The sequence below is a fragment of the Cyprinodon tularosa genome, unplaced genomic scaffold (assembly GCF_016077235.1).
Source record: "Cyprinodon tularosa strain WSP-4 unplaced genomic scaffold, ASM1607723v1 ctg1109, whole genome shotgun sequence".
Classification (NCBI taxonomy): domain Eukaryota; kingdom Metazoa; phylum Chordata; class Actinopteri; order Cyprinodontiformes; family Cyprinodontidae; genus Cyprinodon; species Cyprinodon tularosa.
The window spans coordinates 49,975-71,225 of NW_024037904.1; the positions used below are offsets into that span (position 1 = coordinate 49,975).

General features: G+C 39.8%; 1 protein-coding gene across 8 annotated transcripts; it reads left to right on the top strand.

The window, feature by feature from the left end:
* The first annotated feature begins 10,469 nt into the window (after positions 1-10,469).
* Positions 10,470-15,875, top strand: LOC119791892 (piggyBac transposable element-derived protein 3-like). Of its 8 annotated transcripts, none has more exons than XM_038298290.1 (6): positions 11,775-12,106; positions 12,215-13,048; positions 13,305-13,355; positions 14,784-14,853; positions 14,992-15,049; positions 15,125-15,875. In XM_038298290.1, the coding sequence occupies exons 1-4, from the start codon at positions 11,914-11,916 to the stop codon at positions 14,837-14,839; spliced, it is 1,134 nt and encodes a 377-aa protein (XP_038154218.1). In that variant the 5' UTR covers positions 11,775-11,913; the 3' UTR covers positions 14,840-14,853; positions 14,992-15,049; positions 15,125-15,875. The 8 variants fall into 8 exon arrangements, 7 of the variants coding, with proteins under 7 accessions (XP_038154218.1, XP_038154195.1, XP_038154204.1 ...); XM_038298267.1 differs by having other exon boundaries at positions 14,937-15,049; positions 15,122-15,874; XM_038298276.1 differs by having other exon boundaries at positions 14,937-15,049; positions 15,125-15,874.
* The last annotated feature ends 5,376 nt before the right edge of the window (positions 15,876-21,251 follow it).

A 21,251-nucleotide genomic window follows, 5' to 3' on the forward strand; every position in this document is an offset into this window, starting at 1 on the left:
CCCTGTTGTTCTCTGCAGTGAGCTGGAAGCTCAGATCAAGGTCTGCCATGCTAAGTCTGAAGCTAGATGCTTAGCTTCCCATGAACTCTGCTAACCAACAGTCTCCAGTCCCAGTCAAGACTTTAGTGAACCAGCCCTGAATCAGTTCCAGTGTTTCATTCCTTGTGCTTGTGCAAATAAACTCTGTTGAACTTTTACCCAGTTTTCGTGTGTGTTCTGCGTTTTGGGCTTAATTCAGATACCCATCATGACAGGGTGGAACAGTTCACAAAATCCACGGTTCGGTTCAGTTCACGGTTCGTGGTCACGGTTTTCGGTTCGGTTTGATATACGTTGATTGTTACGAAAATCTATCATGTCTTGCACACTGTTTTTATCCACAACTTTCTTTCCGCCGTCATCGTAGGTCACTCTAAATGCAAAGTGGTCCCATACAGCAGAGCTATAAAGTGCTGCTGGCACGTCTTCCAAATAGGGTGGCCATTTCTATAGCACTAAAAAGGAGGACATTGTGCGGCATATCAATAAATTACTACGGTGTACATAAGAATCGGGTAAAGTCACATTTATAGCACAATTCTTAGTAGTTTAAAGAGGATGCTTGTGTAGCTGAATAGAAAAAAATATTAAAGAGATGTAAAAAAGAATTGGTTCCCAGCATTTGTATTTATTTAATACATTGTTGTGTTTAAAAAGTGAAAATTTTTTGACACGATTAATTTGCGCAGAACTGCTGCAGTTGATCATAAAGCAGTTGTTTGGAAAATAAGCTCGAAGCGGAGATAGAGCTAGAGAATAGGACGATACAAATTTCAAAAAGTGGCTGGAAAAGAGGAATTCGTGACATGGCTGCAGCCTGTCGAGAGTAAAGATGATTTCACCATGTTCTCTATCTATCTATCTATCTATCTATCTATCTATCTATCTATCTATCTATCTATCTATCTATCCATCCATCCATCCATCCATCCATCCATCCATCCATCCATCCATCCATCCATCCATCCATCCATCCATCCATCCATCCATCCATCCATCCATCCATCCATCCATCCATCCATCCATCCATCCATCCATCCATCCATCCATCCGTGTTCATGATACTTGTTGATGGCATTAAAATTATTTCTAATAGCATTAAATTAGAGTTCCTTATTCCTGTATAAACCCTGTAAACGTTTAATTTAATATGACATATTTAAAAAAAAAATCCCCATCATCATCCAGCAGATGTTCAGTTTCTGCCCAAATATTTTCTTTCTGTTGTGGATTTTTGTAACAGGGATAACTAGCATCATCCATAGTTTGTATGAACTCTGTTCGTTCTCTGCTTCCAAACTCATCATCTCTTCATCCATTCCTGCAATAAGAATTTTCTTTTAAAGTTGTGAGATGCGCTCTAGAATCTCACAACTTCTTCCTGGTCTGTTGAAGCACCAATAGTCTGCATCCAATTATTTAATTAATTGCTCTTAGTTTTTTGGATTATATTTTCTAGTTACCGATCTGTTTTTACTATAATTTCATTTGACAAACCGGGTCTTCTCTACATTCTTTTTCCTGTTTGGTGCGATTGCAATTGCGGGTCTTGATCTGGAGTTACCGGAGCGGAGCCAAAAAGAGCTCCGCTTTGATTTTGACGGTGAAGGACGGAGAACACGTACGTGGGCGGTGACGAGCGGAGGATATGGAACAGCTCTCATTGATTTACATGAAAAACACGTACTCCGTACGTGAGCAGAGCGCCGGCAGAGTGTGTGGAATCTGGGGGTAAAGGAGGACAAATACACGTCTGGCTTCCATGTCAGGCTCGAAGGCAAAATACCTCCAAACAGCACTCTTGCCTCTATCATTTTCGACCAAAACTGGTTGTTTTGGCCCTCCTGCAGCAGCACTACATGCTGCCGTGTGAATGTGAAGGCAGCGAGAGAAGGCCGGTCAGCGTCGCGCGTGCGCGCGGCGGCGGAGGCTCGATACTTTTGACAACCCTATCCAGGAACAAGCCACTTTCCCAAGAACTGAGGGGGGATTTTTTTTTAAGTTTACTTTAGTTATTTTGTCACCTTAAACAATTAATCATGCTAAGTTAGAGTCATTTCATTTGTTTTAGTTTGGTATGGACTTTTAAAAAAAAATTTAGTTTCTCTGTTATATTGCGCCTCCCTCATGTGGAAAGTTTATGTTATTCCACCCCTATTTAAGCTGCTGCTGTTCTTTATCAGGAGGTCAGTTGTTTGTTTGACTTAGTTCCTCTTTAATTGACCTCAGTTGAGTTGGGCCGAAATCCGTGTTATTTATTATTTAAACTATTTTGTATTGCTTTTGAGCATTTAAATATATATTTGACCCTATTAAATTTAAGGTTTTTTTTCTGAATTGTTGAACACCTTTTGTCATTATAAGTTTGGTCTCTCACACTGAGCATTTGTTACTTCAAGGCTGGTCTATTGTAATTCTTTACTATCAGTAAGTCCACAAATTATAGTTAAAAGCCTTCAGCTGATGCAAAATGCTGCTGCCAGTGTTCTGATGGTTATTCTATGTTAGCTTCTCATCATTGGCTTTCTGTTAAATCAAGAACCTTTTAGTTGTCAGGCTCCTCTCCTGGGGAACCAACTACCAGTTTTAGTCGGTGAGGCAGACACCCTGTCTACTTTTAAGAGTAGGCTTAAAACTTTCCTTTTTGATAAAGCATTTAGTTGGAGTGGCTCAGGTTATCCTGAGCTATCTCTATAGTTATGCTGCTATAGGCTTAGACTGCTGGAGGACCCCTTTTTCATCATTCTGCTTCATTCTGTCTCTATTCTCCCATAGCAGAATTTGTCAGTTCAATCGCTAACACTATGCATTCTCTGCTTTTTCTCATAGTAGCTTCATCTGGGCTGTTCCTGTTTGGCTGTGCCATTCTGGAGAGAAATATCAGCTGTGATGCTGCCATTAACACCTTTGTTTATAGATGTTGGAGATTGCCCTGTTTTTGAGTGTAGTCCTGTTTATCTGACTGTGACTGGTTTGACGGGCTCTCTTCCATTCTCTGACATGGGAGTTGGCTCACATCTCGTATGCCTGGCTGCGTGATTCCTGGACGGCGCCCCCTGTGGAGCTGGTTTACAGTTGAATTTTGTATTTCTGCTTCTTTTTCTACATCTGCTTCTTTCTCCTTGAAAGTCGGCCTTGGCAGATGGCCGCTCACATTGAGTATCTTTCTGCTGTCAGTTTCTTCCTGTTAAAAGGGAGTTTTTCCTCTGTAATGTCACTACAAGCATTCCAGTCAATGAGTCAATGCAATCAACTGGTTTTCCTTAGATAGAAAACTTTGAATCAATATGACTGTATGATCTGGTTGAACTGTAAAGTGCCTTGAGATGACATGTTGTGAATTGATGCTATATAAATAAACTAAATTTAATTGAATATTGCTTAAACATTTCAAAAAAAAAAATGTTATTGGTCTTTAAGTTCAAATTTTAGCATTAACCTCATTAAAACCAACGGGTTGCCGGTGACCCGGTGGATGTTAAGTGAGGTAATAACTCAGAATGCATAAAATTCCACCAGTAACATTTTTACCAATATAGACATGTTGGACATCATTGGAAAGCTCAGATTCTCCGCAATTCAAGCACAAAGATCATTTTATGGACACAGCAAGCACCAAAGCACAAAACAGATGTAGCAGCATGTCAAAATGTAAACAAACAAAGCAGCCACAACCACATACCTTTGTAGGCCTCCAGAAGTCATTTTATAAATCCAATCTTCAATTGTTAATACTCCATTTGTCCATAAGGGGCCACAGATTAAAAGTAATCCAGCATGTTAGTAATAAAAATATTCCATAATGAGAGCAGAGGTGTGCACAGACATTTTGGGGGGCAGGTGCTCAGGAGGGGGGCCAGGGCACTTTTTAGTGCACGTGGAACACTTAATTATAAAAAAAAAAATGCACGCATCTTGAATGAAATTTGAATTTTATTTGTAACATTCTCTAAACGTGAGTTTTTAATGGAAAAAATTCACATCACCAACAGAACAGACTAAAGCGTACTTCTTTCATCTGGCTCATCTCCCTGTTTTCCCTCATCCATCTGTTCTCCCTCACCCATCTGCTCTCCCTCATCCTGCTGTTCTCCCTCACCCATCTGCTCTCCCTCATCCATCTGCTCTCCCTCATCCATCTGCTCTCCCTCATCCTGCTGTTCTCCCTCATCCTGGTCTTTTTCTGTCTCTGTGTCTTCCCTGAACTCTTCCTCATCTCCAGTCCTGGTAGATGTTGATGGTATAGAGCTTCCCTGCTGTGACTGGCTACAATATAATAATAATAACCATCATGACAATAATAATAATAATAATAATAATAATAATAATAATAATAATAATAATAATAATAATAATAATAATAGCTTTAACAAATATGCCACATTAGTTTAAATAATGGGCTATTAGGGCAACATGACTGGAAGTCTTGTCACAAAATAATACAAAATAATAGCTATTTTACAGTTACAGATTTTTGTAGCACAATTTCTAAAACTATTAATACGTATAGCAAAACCACTCACTGAGTTTGCAAAACTAAAAGCACAAACACTGCATTGCACTTAGTTTGCAATTTTGTAACACACATTTTGCAAAACTGTAGGCACAATTCACTGCACAACACTCTTTTTGCAGAACTTTAAACACAACTCACTGCTTACACTCAATTACCAAATTTCCAACAAACTCCTAGCCAAATTATGCACATGTATGGCTATCATTAACACTATTTTGCCAACTGTCTGGCACACTTTCAGATGTGAAAACTGTTTTAGATAATTAGTTCACTTTGCAATCAGCCTAAGCACTAAAAACTAAGCCACAGGTAAGCTGTCTGTGTGGAGTACAATGGATGGAGCGGTAAGAGTGAGAAGAGTGAGAATCAGAGGAGGCCGAGGGAGAGGACGTGGAGTTGAAGAAGCAAGAGGGTTAGAGGAAGTTAGAGGAAGAGGACAAGTAGGAGCAAGAGGAGGACGAGGAGGGGAAAGAGGAAGGGTAAGAAGAGTAAGAAATAGAATAACTGATGAGATCAGCTATGATCTCATCATAGCTATGGACCATGTCATCAACCATGGGATGAACCAGAGGGAGGCTGGCCAACGGGTTCAACCTAATTTGAGCCGCTACACTGTGGCAAGCATCATTAGGACATTTTGAAATGTGAATCGGTAAGTACTCTGTAGCACTGCCATACTCTAATGAGAAACACAACAGTACCATACATGCAAAAATACTGAAATTGTTACTTTACAGAATTGCTAGACATCCAGATGTTGGGGCCAGAGGAAGAATGTTCACTCCAGAACAAGAGACCCATATAGTGAACATGGTTATTGCCAATAATGCAATAAGACTGGCCGAAATACAGCAGCGCATAACTGATAATGACACCAGCTTTCAAAATATTCACAGTGTAAGCATTTCTGTACTACAGTTTTTTACAGTCGCTAGGACCCATTTTTCAATACTTAAGTCACTTTTTCAAAACTCTTCACACAGTTCTCCAAACCAACTTTCAGCTTGGCACAGCAGTTCATTTCACATTCAAAATGCACTAAAACTACCAAATCACTTCATACATATCTCAAATCAACACATTCTTCCATAACACTAGCAAAGGTTGACAGCCAACAAACACACTTTGTCACCCACAAAACAATGACCTAAAAAACACTAACAACATGTAGCATTATACAATCTCGGTTAATAATTCACTGCAATAGAGGTTACTGGAATGAATCAGACATGATGCAGAATGCTTCAATATATTTTATGTCTTTTATTTGTTTTTAGGAGTAATTCCAAAATACAAGAATTTGTATTCACATCATCCACTGATACAGATACAATAGTAATGCTAATCTACTCGGTCTTCTCCATTTGGCCACAGGTTCTCATCCACATCACATCTTATGTCATCTAGAGCAATACACCTAGGAAAGAATCTTCTGGCATGCCTGATCCATCCCTGACAATCTTCTGCTGATATGTCCAGGCATCCAGCATTCATTGTGTCCAGGAGGGACATTTGATTATGTGGATGGTGGTCATAAACCTTCCACCTCCATGAGGAAAAGAATTCCTCTATGGGGTTGAGGAATGGAGAGTAAGGTGGGAGGAAAAGTGACACCATTCTGGGATGGGCTGCAAACCACTCGGTGACTGCACGAGAGTGGTGAAATGCCACATTGTCCCATACAATTATAAATGTTGGTGGATTTCTTCTCTCTGCATCCCTTTCCTCACCTAGCACAACCCTTCCATAGAGATCATGCAGGAACGCAAGGAGACGTTCAGTGTTGTATGGCCCAATTAGTGGTTTGTGTAACAGCAGTCCATCAGTGGATATTGCTGCGCACATTGTGATGTTGGCACCCCTCTGGCCCGGGACATCCACTGTGGCTCTCTTCCCAATCACATTCCTTCCTCGTCGCCGTGTTTTGGCCAGGTTGAAACCTGCCTCATCCACAAAGATGAAAATGTGGGGCGTTTGCCTGCCTTCAATCTCCATGACTCTCTATAATAAATCCACAAGGCAACATAAGCTGTTACAGTAGTTAACATTACCTAAAAAAAATTTCTTTGTGTGTGTTTTGTTCAAAAACAGTTCTGTATTTTATTGTGATCTTACCTGGACATATTGGTTCCTGAGTTGCTTGACATGTTCAGAGTTCCTCTCAAAAGGCACAGTGTACAACTGTTTCATTCTTACCTGATGTTTTTTCAGGACTCTAGAAATAGTTGTGATGCTTACACTGTGAATATTTGCAAAAGTAATGTTGTCTGCCAAAACTGTGTCTCGAATCTCAGTGAGTTTTATGCCATTGTTTCTGATGACCATATCAACAATGGCAGTTTCCTGCACATCAGTGAGCATCCTTCCTCTCCCACCTGTGTGAGGTAACCGTTGAGTCCTAAGCAGAAATGCTGAAGCAATTACACACAAGTCTATTTACTTCTGTAATGTGCAACTCAGTCAAATGCCCTTGCAGAATACAAGTTACCTGTTGGTTTGCCGGAAAACTCTAACAATAGATGCCACTGTTGAGCGTTGCAGATTTGGCTGCACTCTCTGACCAGCCTCTCTCATTGAGAGACCATGATTTACTACATGATCAATTACAGTAGCTCTGATCTCATCTGAAACTACAGCTCTTGGTCTTCCTCTTATTCTTCTTCCACCACGCATACGTATTCCTCGCCCCCTCCAAGCCCCTCTTCTTCCTCTTTCAGCCACTTCTCTGTTTCTGGCTGGGTCCATGTTTACATCACAATACAAAACTATTCAGCAGTTGTCTCCTTTTGTAATGAAATTGAAAGAGAAACACCTGTGTAGATGTTCATCTACAATGAGAATCAGCTGTGGTTGGTCCAATTGTCCACTTATTTTTATAGCATTTAATTTTAAGATGTAAAATATATTTCATTAAAATATTCCTGTAGAAATGTAGCAAATTGCTGTCTTATTCAGTTTTGTATTGTGTTATTGTTTTGAACATAAGTTTAACAGTTTTGAAAACAGTATGTAAGCATGTGCAAATTGTCCTGTAGGTACACAGAGTTTTGGCGGTTGTTGTGTCGAAGTGAGAAAATAATTAATGTAATTTGAAAGATGTAGTCATTGAATGCATTTTGTGCCAAAGCAATGATAAATGATCCACAGTTTAGCCCACATATACTTCTGTTGTGCTCACTGTGTGAAGAGTTTTGAAAAAGTGACCTAAGTATTGAGAAATGTGTCCTAGCGACTGTAAAAAACTGTAAGTCATGCCTTGCCTGCCACAGAATAAGAATGAAGCAAATTTACAGAGTTCCTTTCCAGAGAAACACAGAACATGTAAAGCAACTGCGATATGACTGTGCAGATAAGCTATAGTGTCGTTGGTTCTGAATTTGGAAGTGCATACTGTAGTGCTGTGCATGGGCCTGATGTGATGCATTTGTTTTGTCTTGTCCAGAGAGCGATGGAACTAGAAGCAGATGCCATGGGAAATGAGCTACTTTTTATAGATGAAGCCGGTTTTAACCTCAGTAAAACCAGGAGATGTGGCAGAAACATTATTGGACACCGTGCCATCATCAATGTCTTAGGACAACATGGTGGTAACATAACCATGTGGATAGCTATAAGCCGAAATGGGGTTGTTCACCATCATGCAACCTGGGCCCATACAACACTGCACACATTATTGCGTTCCTGGACACCTTACATAACATGCTCACTGTTCAGAGACCAGAGCATACCCGATATTTCATCATATGGGACAATGTTAGTTTCCATAGGGCTGCTTTGCTCCGCAACAGGTTTACAGACCACCCATTCTTCATGGCACTCAACCTCCCTCCGTACTCTCCATTCTTAAATCCCATCGAGGAGCTCTTCTGCCTGGCGCAGAGAAGAACGACCGTCATTATATCATCAACAGGTAGCCCTTTTACACACAATGGAGGAGGCGTGTGGAGATATTGACCAGGCATCATGTCAGGCCTGTATACAGCATTCAAGGAGATATTTTCCCCGGTGCCTTGGACTGGAGAATGTTGCATGCGATGTGGAGAATTCTGACTTTTTTATTGTCAGAATTCAGTCAGAATTCTGAGATTAAAGTCGGAATACTGAGCAAAAAGTCAGAATTCTGAGAAAAAAGTAAGAATTCTGAGATTAAAGTCAGAATTCTGAGATTAAAGTCAGAATTATGAGAAAAAAGTCGGAATTCTGAGATTAAAGTCAGAATTCTGACTTTTTTCCCATACTAAACTGAAATAAAATTTAAAAATCAGTTAACTTATTTTTTTTTCAGTGGCCCTAATCCTCTTCCGTAGATTTGCAATTGCAAACTCTACCGAAATTATTTGTAGCCTATGTGGTCGTCCTCACGTTATCTGTCATTGACTTGGGCTACAGTGTAAAACTTTTAGAATCAGGTTTATTGCCATTGTTAGTGAAGGAGTTCACAAACTAGGAATCTTTTGCGGTGCAATCGTGCAACATGAAACACATAATATGGAATAGGTAAATAAAATTATAAAAATATCTAAAAACTGTGCACTGTAAAAAAAGTCAGTAAATTTACGGTAAAAAAAGGTAAAAAACCAACAGTTTTTGACCGTCGTATCCAAAAACATTGCATTACCGTAGAAATTACATGGAACTACCGTAAGTCGAAACTGCAAAGAAAGTCAGTAAATTTACGGTAAAAAATTGTAAAATGCCAGCAGTTACTGACCAGAATATTCACAGCATTATACTGCCGTAGAAAATACATGGCATTATCATAACTGAATAAATATATATCCTAAATAATTGTGACAGTCACGAATGTAGAAAATACAGAAATATAGTGTAAAAATATAAGTAATTGTAAAGTTCTTAAAAAATTGTAATATTGCCAGCAGTTAATTACCCTAAACTTAACAGTAGCAATCAGCCAAAATTACAAATTTTGCTGATGTTTAGATCTACAATGTAAAAGCGTAAACAAGACTGCAAAAGAATTTTTTACAAAGAACAGAATGCTGGTGTGATATTCTGGTTTCTTTTTTAATAATGCCTTTAATACACCAAACTGAAATCTCAGCAGTAGACCAGGCATCGATCTGGCGATCCACCGATTGCAAAGCAAACTCCTACAGCCAACGCCACCATCACTTATGAGAGTATTTGATCATTAACATTAAGAGAACTGTATGTTAGCCCCTCTTGCTTGAATGAAGCTGAAGTTGGTTTCCAATTGCTGCTTCCAATTTGGGAAATGGCTAAAGGGCAATTCCACCAAATTTTTCACTACAATCAGCATCTTTAATTTACTCTAGCTAAAAAACTACAACACCTAGACTCTTCAAATCTGGACTAGATTATTCTCAACTCATATCAGAATATTTAAAACCAAGTGTGGGGTTTGTAAAACCTTTATCTGATTTGTGAAACTTCAATAAAGAACAATTCTAGTGTTATCCAAAATCATACAAGTTGTAAAGTCACCCATCATTGAAGTTTCACAAATCCCACACTTGGTTTTAAATATTGTGCTATTAGTAGAGAATAGTCTAGAGCAGGGGTCCCCAAACTTTTTCCTGCGAGGGCCACATAGCTGTTCCTTTCTCTGCTTGGGGGCCGGTCTTAGTTTTTGGAGAAAGATACCTTTGAAACTGTCGACGGGGGTGGGGGGGTGGGGGGGGGGGGGGGGGGGGGGGGGGGGGTATTGCTGACTACGACACATTCGCGGTCGCTTTTAGATAGATTTTTACCCACCCAGAATGGAAATGGAAAAAAACGTGAGTGAAACGGTGACTGGGACTGACTAGTATATATTTGAGAGAAAGTTAGTTTAACATCTGCTCAAGAGCCCCCTGGTGGTTGAAGAAAAATCCACAAACCAGAAAATACAATATATGAAAAAAATATACTGAATGCTCTCTGGTAGGAGGAGGCAGGCCGGATCCAGCATTGCCAGACCAAATGACACAGGCTGTAGTTTGGGGACCCCTTGTCTAGAGAGTTTTTCATTTTGTTATTGTGATAAATAGCAGGGTTTACAGTAAATGGAGACTGTTATTTGTCATGTAAACAAATAATTATCTAGTTTGCATTGCTGCTTGATCCTTCAGCATCAGCAGCAAGATTCTTTTAACTCTGTTCCTGTAGTGGTGTCCTGAACTCAACACAGTAAAGTCACTGTGCTAACTAAGGTTGCTAACTAGGGTGCTGAGAGCCCAGTAGGCCTGGTCCTTGTCAAGATGCTGCTACTGTCTTTGAAATCAAATTTCTGCTATTTTTGCACGTTCAGGAGGAGAAGGGCAACACATCACAGGTGAGTCCCTTTCACGGTTTTAACTGAAGTTAGCTAACTTTAACCAACTGACAAAGAAATGTGTAGTTTCTGAGCCATGCTGTTTATGTATATGCACTGCAGCTATATATTTTTACTATACGGAACATTTAATCTTCACAGATGCAACACTTCCATTAATGTTTCTGTAGGAACGGCTGCATAGATTATATTTCTGGTCTACTTTAGACTACATGTGCTTAAAGTTATTGTTAATGGCAGAAGCAACTTTTTCCAAGTTTGGTTCAATAATTAATTTGAATTACTTTGAGTGTGAAATGTTCATGCATGCAAGTTAAATCTCTGAAGAACATGTTAGCTTTTGTTTCAATACTTTGGTAATACTTAGAAGTATAAAGCTTGGCATCAGAGATATTATTTAATATTTTCCTTTGACGTCTTGACTCTCATCCCCAAAATACTTGCACTAAAGTCACTGGGTCCATGACAGTTGAAGGATTTTAAAATAAGAGAATTTAAATATTAATATTTTACAGCTTTTCTCAGTTTGGGTGCATCTCTCAGAACAGAATTGAAATTCCTAAAACTACCTGTTCAATCTTCAAATTACTGTGTCACTTCTGCACATCAAAAAATTAGTTTTGCAAGTTTTGCTTTTGTACATCATGTAGCTGGTTATGTACACTTCTATGCTTTTATAATTGTAATTTGCTTTTATCGTCTTGATCAAAATATGTTAACCCTCCTGTTGTCCTCGGGTCAAAATGACCCGCCACTGTGTTAACCCCCCCCCCAAAATCCCCTAAATGTAATTTTTTTAACTTGAGATTTTAAGACTTTTCCTAGATTGGCCCAGACAATAGAAAAAGTTCAGTGTTGCTTTTAGTCTCATTTCCATGTAAGCTGTACAAAAAAAGGTACAAAGATGGTCTTCAGTTCAAAATGACCCGTGAGGCAAATGGAGTTGAAATCAAGGTCACAGAGTTATTTACAAACCATAAAATGTTACAAAGTTTTAGTTGTGTCTCAGATCAATCAGTAGCAGAAGTAAGCAGAGAGTGGAAGGCCAATTTTCCGAGCCACAATGCCACTCAAACTCTTTCACACCTACTCAAGACTGATGCGATTTGATGACCGTGAATCAAGACCAGCAAGATGTATGACAGACAAACTTGCAGCCATAAGAGAGGTATGGGACAAGTGGGTGGAGCGGTTACCCTACCTCTACAATCCAGAGCCTGATGTAACAGTGGATGAGCAACTGGTTCCATTTAGAGGTAATCTGTTTTCATATTTGTAATAAAAGTGATTTTCACTATTGATTTCTTTGACTGTTTTCTGTGACACTGATACTGATCACTGATGCTAATGTCTTTTGTCCAAAGGTTGTTGTCCTTTCCAGCAGTATATGCCCAGCAAGCCAGCAAAATATGGGATCAAGTCATGGGTGGCTTCCGAATCAAGCTATGCTTGGAAAATGCAAGTCTATACTGGGAAGTCAACCAGTGGATGCCCAGAGAAGAACCAGGGGTTGCGAGTTGTGCTTGATGTGACAGAGGGACTGAGGGGTCACAATGTGACATGTGACAATTTCTTCAACTCTTATGAACTCGGACAGCAGCTCCTGAAGAGGAAGATCGCCATGGTTGGTACAGTTCGAAAGAACAAGCCTGAGCTCCCACCTGCACTGCTTGGGTCAAAGGAGAGAGAGGTCTTCTCCTCAAAGTTTGCCTTCACACCCACCACCACTCTAGTTTCCTACCTCCCAAAGAAAAACAAGAATGTAGTTCTTCTGAGCACACTGCACAAAGACGGCGACACTAGTGACCGTGAGGACAGGAAGCCAATCATTATCCTGGAATTCAACCGAAACAAAGGAGGTGTGGACAACCTAGATAAGGTGATTGGAGCATATAGCTGCAGAAGAATGACTGCCCGCTGGCCCCTGGTCATCTTCCACAACATCATTGATGTGTCCTCCTACAATGCCTTTGTGATTTGGATAGAGATCAACCCAACCTGGATGTCTCATAAGCACAACAAGAGGAGGGTGTTCCTGGAGCAGCTAGGAAAGGCACTTGTAACTCCACTCATTGAAAGAAGGAAGCATGTCCCCCGCACAGAAGCCTCAGCAGCAGTTGTGAAAGCTATTCAGAGTGCAGCAGCTCCTGATCAACCTGAGGATCCATCTACCACAGCCACTTCCCCAGCTAAGCCAAGTAAGAGGAAGAGATGTCAGTTCTGCCCTCAGACTGTAAAACACATACTGTGTGCTGCAGGTGTAAGAAATATATCTGCAAAGACTGTGCACTTGCATACTGCCCTACATGTGCCAATTAGTTGAATGGGTTATGTTATTTTTCATATTTTTGTATTGTACATCCTCTTGTTCACTGGAGAAAAGTAAAAGAAAATTAGTCACTGTGATGAATAAAAATGCATTCGAAACTCATTTTGCACATTTTTTTTCTTAAGCTATAGAAATTCAAGTGGAGAGGGAAAACTCAAGTATTCACACATTTTGTGGTGAGTGACAATATACAAGATAGAATTTGGTGTTTAAAATTCAATTAAGCTGCTTATATTGGGGGTTTAGTGAAGACGGGTCATTTTGACCCGGAGGATAAAGGGTGTATACAGAAAATGAGGACAACAGGACAACAACGTGTCTGTGTTGAATTCTCAACTTCCAAAATAGCATCAGTTCATTGTGTAAGTCTTAACATGCATAAGTCTTAAAGTTGTCATAATGTGAATCATATATTAATTAATTTATATTCTATTATTTTCTAAATCTGTCCTGAATTGGTAAATTGCTCCCAAGTGAGTCCTGAGTTTCTCTAACAGGTCAGTGTATGAACCATTAGCTCAACCAACGATCAACCAGTTTTCTGAAACAGATTGGAGGTGCATCTTGTGAACCATCAGTTGGCAACATTATGCTCTATATAGTCAGAACACAACACAATGTTACATGTCTGAGAACTGATGAACAAGTATCTGGACAGAGTGAACAGCCAGAGAGAAGAAGAGGAGTGAGGCTGAGGAGGAAATAGTTGGGAGGAAAGCAGAAGAGTCAGAAGAGGCTGAGGACATCTGCCAGTTTCCATCAGTCCAACATCAGGACATGGCTGAGACCCACAACATGACGCTGATGGAGGTCCTCCCACCCTACTGTTCATTCCTTAACCCCACTGAGGAAAAAAGATCCTCAGTGGAGTTAAGGAACAAAGTGACTATGGAAATTAAAATGTAATGTAATTTCTACAGCACTGTACAGTTTTCCTTGAGGAGATTGTCCTGTGGCTCCTTTTCTACTTTTTTTGTTCTCTGCATTTCTGTCTTTTTCTTTCTGAATCACCAAGGCATGGTCCATGAATAAATTATAGCAAAAGCGTAAATCAGTGTTTCTCAATCCTGGTCTTCAGCGTCACCCTGTCCTGCAGGCTTAGGTATTTCCCTTCTGCCACACACCTGAATTGTATCTCTGGATGATTAACAAGCTTCTGCAGTACTTGATTGTCATCCAATCATTTGAATCAGCTGTTCTGGAGTAGAGGAACATCTAAAACATGCAGAGCAGGGGGTGGTGAGGAGCAGGGTTGAGAAACACTGGCGTAAATGATCCTTTTGTAGTCTCTTCTCATGACTAATCAATTTGACTGTCTTATCTGTACATAGAGAGACTATAACTTATTATTTTGAGTCACTGATATGTTAACAGACAGAATTTTAAGAGCTGAACTAAGGATTTTGAAAGCAAACAAATGCTATTTTTCCTGTTTCTACAAATTGTTTTGAGAAATGCGCTTACTGTTTTGTAAATGCCAACAATGACTTGAGAAATGCACCAAAAGTGACTGAGAAAAACTAACCTAGCATAAATTGTCTCAGCTGTATCAATTTGTTTGCCTGTATGAAAAGTGTTCACATTTACAGCTTTGTTTCTGCTAGCTTGCAGGAAATGTAACTTACATAAATGGTTGAAGACAACCTATTGGCCTTCATGAGACTCAGATAAATGGTGAGTATCTATTTCATAAATTGCCTAAAACAGTTATATTTGTTTTTATTTGTTTTTTGTTTGTGTATTTTGTCTGGTTGCAGACCAGAGGATCACACCTGTTGACAACAAACAAAGGTTTAACTACTGAATTTTCAGTCAGAAATGATCGCACCACCTGGTTGAAGTACCTGTGTCCATATGCAAGTCAACAAAGGTGAAACAAACATTTAAGCGAATAAGATGTTCATGTAGTGCATCTTTCTAACTTTTTCTTTTTGTTTTCCAGCAGAGAGGAAACACCCGATTGACAACATGCGAGTCTCAATTTCAACCTGTGACTGGGAAGACTACAACCATCCTGAGCAACGTCTGATCTCAGCGACTTGTGACTCTCAACCCAGAACAAGAATCCTTTTATCACCATTTTGTCTTCTACAATATGTTATCTCTTATGTGGACACATACTGTTTGTTTTGTTTCTGTTTTCCAGATCTCAGTAATACCGTGAGGAAACTGGACAGAAAATAGAATCAGTTCTTTTTTTAACTTGACTTTTTAAATAGAAATTGTTTCTTTAAGTGGATTACTCGTAATCTGTATTTTTGTTTAATTAGAAATTATTTTCTTTATAACTTTCTGTATAGAAATGCTTGACAAGTTACACTTCCTTGTGTGTTGTACTATAATTTGTATGGTAAAATTCTGGTAGGAACAGAGACCAGTAATTTACCATAAGTTTTTTTTGGGGGGGAGGGTTTACAATAAAATGTCAATATATCATCCAGTCTGGATGTGTTTTTCACTCATGGAGATATTATGCCTCAGTCAGCATGACCGTATTTACTACGGCAAAACCACATTTTATTTTTTTTTAAATATTTTAGGAAGTACGGTATTTTACCGTATTTTAAAAATACGGTAGAATCCTGCATTTACAAAATACGGTAATAAACTGGCAGCTGTGGTTGCCAGAATTTTACCGTATATTAAAAATACGGTAAAATCCTGCATTTAGCAAATACGGTAAAAAACTGGCAGCTGTGGTTGCCAGAATTTTACCGTATATTTAAAATACGGTAAAATCCTGCATTTAGCAAATACGGTAAAAAACTGGCAGCTGTGGTTGCCAGAATTTTACCGTATTTTAAAAATACGGTAAAATCCTGCATTTAGCAAATACGGTAAAAAACTGGCAGCTGTGGTTGCCAGAATTTTACCGTATATTAAAAATACGGTAAAATCCTGCATTTAGCAAATACGGTAAAAAACTGGCAGCTGTGGTTGCCAGAATTTTACCGTATATTAAAAATACGGTAAAATCCTGCATTTAGCAAATACGGTAAAAAACTGGCAGCTGTGGTTGCCAGAATTTTACCGTATTTTAGAAATACGGTAAAAAACTGGCAGCTTTGGTTGCCAGAATTTTACCGTATTTTAGAAATACGGTAAAAAACTGGCAGTTTTGGTTGCCAGAATTTTACCGTATAAAGATGGTAAACTTCTGGCAACTCAGCTGCCAGTTTTTTACCGTAAAATGAGGCCGTTTTTTTTTACAGTGTGGGTATACAGCATGAAATAAAATAGACTAATATATACACTTAAGATAAAAATATGGATATAAAAAGTAAAATAGCATCTTACAAGGAGACAACTAGTTTATCAGGTGACCACACGGCAAAATGCTTGTTTGGTGCTGCTGAATGAGACATTTTAATGCACAACAAAATTATTTTGATTGATCTGTATATTACCTGGCTAATGGAGCGCGGGAGAAGCAGCCTGTCAGCGACCGTTCCTGCTATATGAAGACGCTTACTGACCTGCTATGATGCTGCGCATCTGGCATGCCCTGCGGGCGACCGCGCGAGTTCATGTGACAAAGGAAGAGAGATAGGCTGGTCGGGTGTGCGCAAGGAGGTGGCTCATTTCGGGGCATTGTTTCAGTCGTTTTTAATGGCTAGGGTTTTCAAAAGATAATTAACGAGTTTCAAAAGGCATTATCTTTGATAAAGGGCAAACTTCCCAGTGCTTTAGCACCACCTGGTGTATATGTATGCACGCGCCTGATCGAGAGCATATATATATAGTAAAGAGAACGGTCCTAGCACTGATCCCACATGTAACCCAGGAGCATGAGGAAGATTTATCATTTATGTGAACAAACTGAAATTGATCAGATAAGATTTAAACCAGTCTAGTGCTGTTCCTTTAATTCCTACAAAATGTTCAAGTCTTTCTAAGAGAATATTATGATCAACTGTATCAAATGCAGCACTGAGATCTAACAGGACACATACAGATACAAGTCCATTATCTGAGGCCATGAAAATATCAGTAGTAAGAATTCATGATGGATTCTACCCTTATACTATTGGATCTTGGAATACTGGTCATCAGTATTCCAAGAAGGATTGTTAATGGGTTTTAGCTTCAGACAATCCCTAATAACCTGCTATTTTATTTTACAGAATCAACACACATTGTTGTTCCTCTCTACAGGATACCTTCAGGAAATTGATCACTCAGAAAATGTTCTTTCCACACATATGCTAATGTGTGATGATATTTTATTAGTAAACTCCCTGACAGAGCAGAGATACTGTAGCAGCGAGACTCAAGGAAAAACTCAAATTAAAAATTCATTATTAATATGGTTCAACCATCAGAGCCCTCCTTTATGCCGTCTATTGGAGTTTCTTCAGTTTGTCTGGTCAAATTAGTTTTTCTTTGTTTCTTCTGAGCATCTTCAGTTGGTTTGGTCAAATGTCTTTTTCTTCTGCAGTGAAATCAAGTATCCTCCTCTTTGTTGGGATCTGGAGCTGTACCACCTTTCTCCAGCAGAGTGCGCCATGGATCCTCCTGAGCTGAGCCTCCAACACACCTGTGGCGCATCTCGTCATCAGAGGATCCTCCTGTATATAACCTGCCTTCAGACCTTGCCTCAACGCCGCAGTGTTGATCCAGTTTGGTTAGCACCTGAGCCTAGCAAACACCTGAAAATCTAGCTATCTCTGTTGAGATTAGATTCTAACACCTCCTTGTCTCTGCTTCACAGGAATCCTGTTTCTCTTGGAAGCTCTGGATGAGCTTAACCTGCCGAGCCTGCCCTCTGAGCCAAACCTGAAGACTCTTCTCTGGATTCCCCTGCAGCTCTTGACTAAGAGCTGGAAACCCAAACCAAGGTCTGCCCTCAAGTCAGAAGTAAGACGCTGAAGCGGTTATTGGACTCTGCTGAACTAAACAGTCTCTGGACCCAACAGTTCCTCTCTCAAAGTATAACCCGGACTCCTCAAGGTATTCTTCAGCAACTCTCAAACTCAAACTCTTCAGTCCCAGAGCTAACTGAACTGTCATCCTTACAGACTCCAGTGAACCTGCCTCCCGGCCTGAACCAGTTCCAGTGTTATCACTCATGTGCTTGTGCTTTAATAAACTCTGTTAAACTTTTCATCAGACTCCGTTGTGTTCTGCATATCGTCACCTTCTTAAAATAATTGCCTAAGTCATTTTTTTTCAAAAATGATTTTTTTGCCTAAATCATCTCTTCATGATGCTGGCCACCTCTGGTAAAATTGCCTACATCCTCAATTAAACAGATCATGCCATTCTACCCCTTTTGTATAATTGCCTATGTCAAGAGTGTGACTTAGGCAGTTTTATTTTTGCTTAAGTCACCAGACAAATTGACTTAGGCAATTTTAGAAGTTTTTCAAAATGGCGGATGATTCTAGGAGACGAAAATTCTACACAGCTGCTGAAGCTATTTCCAAGATTCTGGACTCTTCCCATGTTGGTAAGTGAAGATGTTTACTATAATATACACTAGGCTATCAAAATTGCATAAAATGTGATCTTTTGTGAAAATTTTAGTTTAGGAAGCTAGCTAAAAATGCTCTGTGTTAGACTGGCGGCCTGTCCAGGGTATGCCCTGCCTTTGCCCGAAGCCAGCTGAGATTGCCTCCAGCATTAACCATGACCCTAATGAGGAATAAGCGGTATCGATAATGGATGGATGGATGGATGGATGTAAGTTAGCTAAAAAGCACAGTGGAAAGACTCCAGAGTCATCTAACTAAGAAAGTTTTCAATTCTGTAATGTAATCTACAGTCTAGAAAAAATTCACAAAGGACCCTCTTTACTCGATTGATTTTAACTAATGAAAATTTCAGATGAACATAAGTAATCGTAAATGATTTGACTGGTGTTATAGTGTGCCTGTGTTGCTGTATCTAGAGGCAACTTGCAAACCATTTTGGGAATCCACAATGTATCTTAAATACAATTGACCTCAAAGGCAATTCATGTTTGTCAGAATAATCACACATTTTTGAAAGATTTGAATATTTTTTTTTCCCATTTTGGTAGGAGATGCACTTGATATTGATGACACCAGTCTGTCCTCATCTACTGAGAATGACAATGAGACCATCAATAAAGAGATGATGCAGTATGTTGATAATGATGCACCATCTGCTCCCATGGATAAAGTTAAAGATGCCAAGCAGACACATCCACACCAAGAAGACACAATATCAAATGATGATGGCGATGATGGTGATGATGTCATTCAAGATCCGGACTATACCCCAACCTGTGATGAGTCCTCTTCTCCTGAAGATGAAAACAGCCTATCTATGATGGCAACAACTTTAGAACAGCAGGATGAGGATGTTGAATTAAAAGATGTAGGCAAAAAGAAAAGAAATAAACACCTCAGTCCAAGAACATGGAAGCAAAATGAATCCAAGCAGAAACGTCTAAAAGGAATTTCATACAAGAGCAAAAGTGGCAAAGAAATAAGTGCAAAGACTATGGGTCCTCCCTGCAACTCCAAGTTCTGTCAGCGAGTCTCAACTCGAGACTGCCAAGTCCTTACAGAAGAGCAGCGGCAGTGGGTATTTGACAAGATTTGGGCAATGAACACCTGGGAAGAACGTCGGTTATACGTCACCACTTTGGTCACAAAGACTAGCATAAAGCAAAAAAAAGTTACGGAGGGATCCCGACGCAATTCATCATTTACCTACCAACTGAAGCTTGAAGATGGAACAAGAGTTAAAGTGTGCAAGGCACTTTTTTCTTCTACAATTGGTCTCCCTGAAAGAACCATTACAAAATGGCTGGATGACCCCATCAACCCTGAAAAACAAGCAGAAGTGCCATCAAAATCTGGACCCAAAAGTGGCAGGCACAGAAAGGTTGAAACTGATGTCAAGGATTTCCTTAAGAACTGGTTGAGGGACCTGCCCAGTGTTGACTCACACTACTGCAGAAGCACAGCTACCTACAAAGACAAGAAGTTCCTTTACCAAGGCACAACCATCTCCCAACTACATCGTGAATATGGACAGGCAGCTGCAACTGCTGGAGTGAGAGCTGTTGGAATCCAATATTTCACAGCTGTGTTCCATGAGGAGAACTACTCCGTATTTATTCCAAGAAAAGATCAGTGTGATGTTTGTGTTTCATTCAAACATGGAAATATCAGTAAGGCTGCATACAACGCACATGTCACCAAGAAGGATGAAGCGAGGCAAGAGAAATCTAGGGACAAGGATTCTGCTGATAAAGAGAAGTCCGTTTGGACAATGGACTTGCAAGCTGTGCTACTGTGTCCAAAAACCCAAGCCAGCAGCCTGTATTACAAAACAAAACTGCAGGTCCACAACTTTACCCTTTTCAACTTGAGATCAAAGGAAGGCTACTGCTATGTTTGGGATGAATCAGAAGGTGACCTCTGTAGCGAGGTATTTGCACATCTTCAGTATCATCATTTTGAAGGTGTGATCAAAGGCCATCCAGACCTCAAGGAGATCATAGTGTGGAGCGACGGTTGCGGTTATCAGAATCGCAATACATGTGTAGCAAATGCATACTCTGAGCTTGCAAGGAAATATGGGGTGCTAATAACCCAGAAATACCTTCTTGCAGGTCATACACAAATGGAGTGTGACAGTATGCATAGTACTATTGAACGAAAATTAGTTGCAGATATCTTCACCCCAAGAGACTATGTCGTTGTACTCCAGACTGCAAGAATCAGGCCATCACCTTACTATGTGAAAGTGCTCAAGCACGATGAGTTCCTGAAGCTGAATGGATCTTACTTCTTCAGCATCAGACCAGGCAAAAAAGTTGGAGACCCGACTGTGCATGACTTGCGGGGTCTTCAGTTTAGCAGTGACGGCAAGGTCCATTTCAAGCTGTCCTTTTCAGAAGACTCTGTGTGGGAAGAACTGCCATAAAGAGTGCAGGTGCCAAATGGGCCAATGGCATGGATAAGTTTGTTTCCATGTGCTCTGCCAATCAAAGAGAGAAAGTTCCAGGACCTCCAGTCAATGAAACCCATCATGCCTGTCGAGTGTCATCACTTCTTTGACAATTTGCCACACTAATAGGCATCAGACAAAAACTC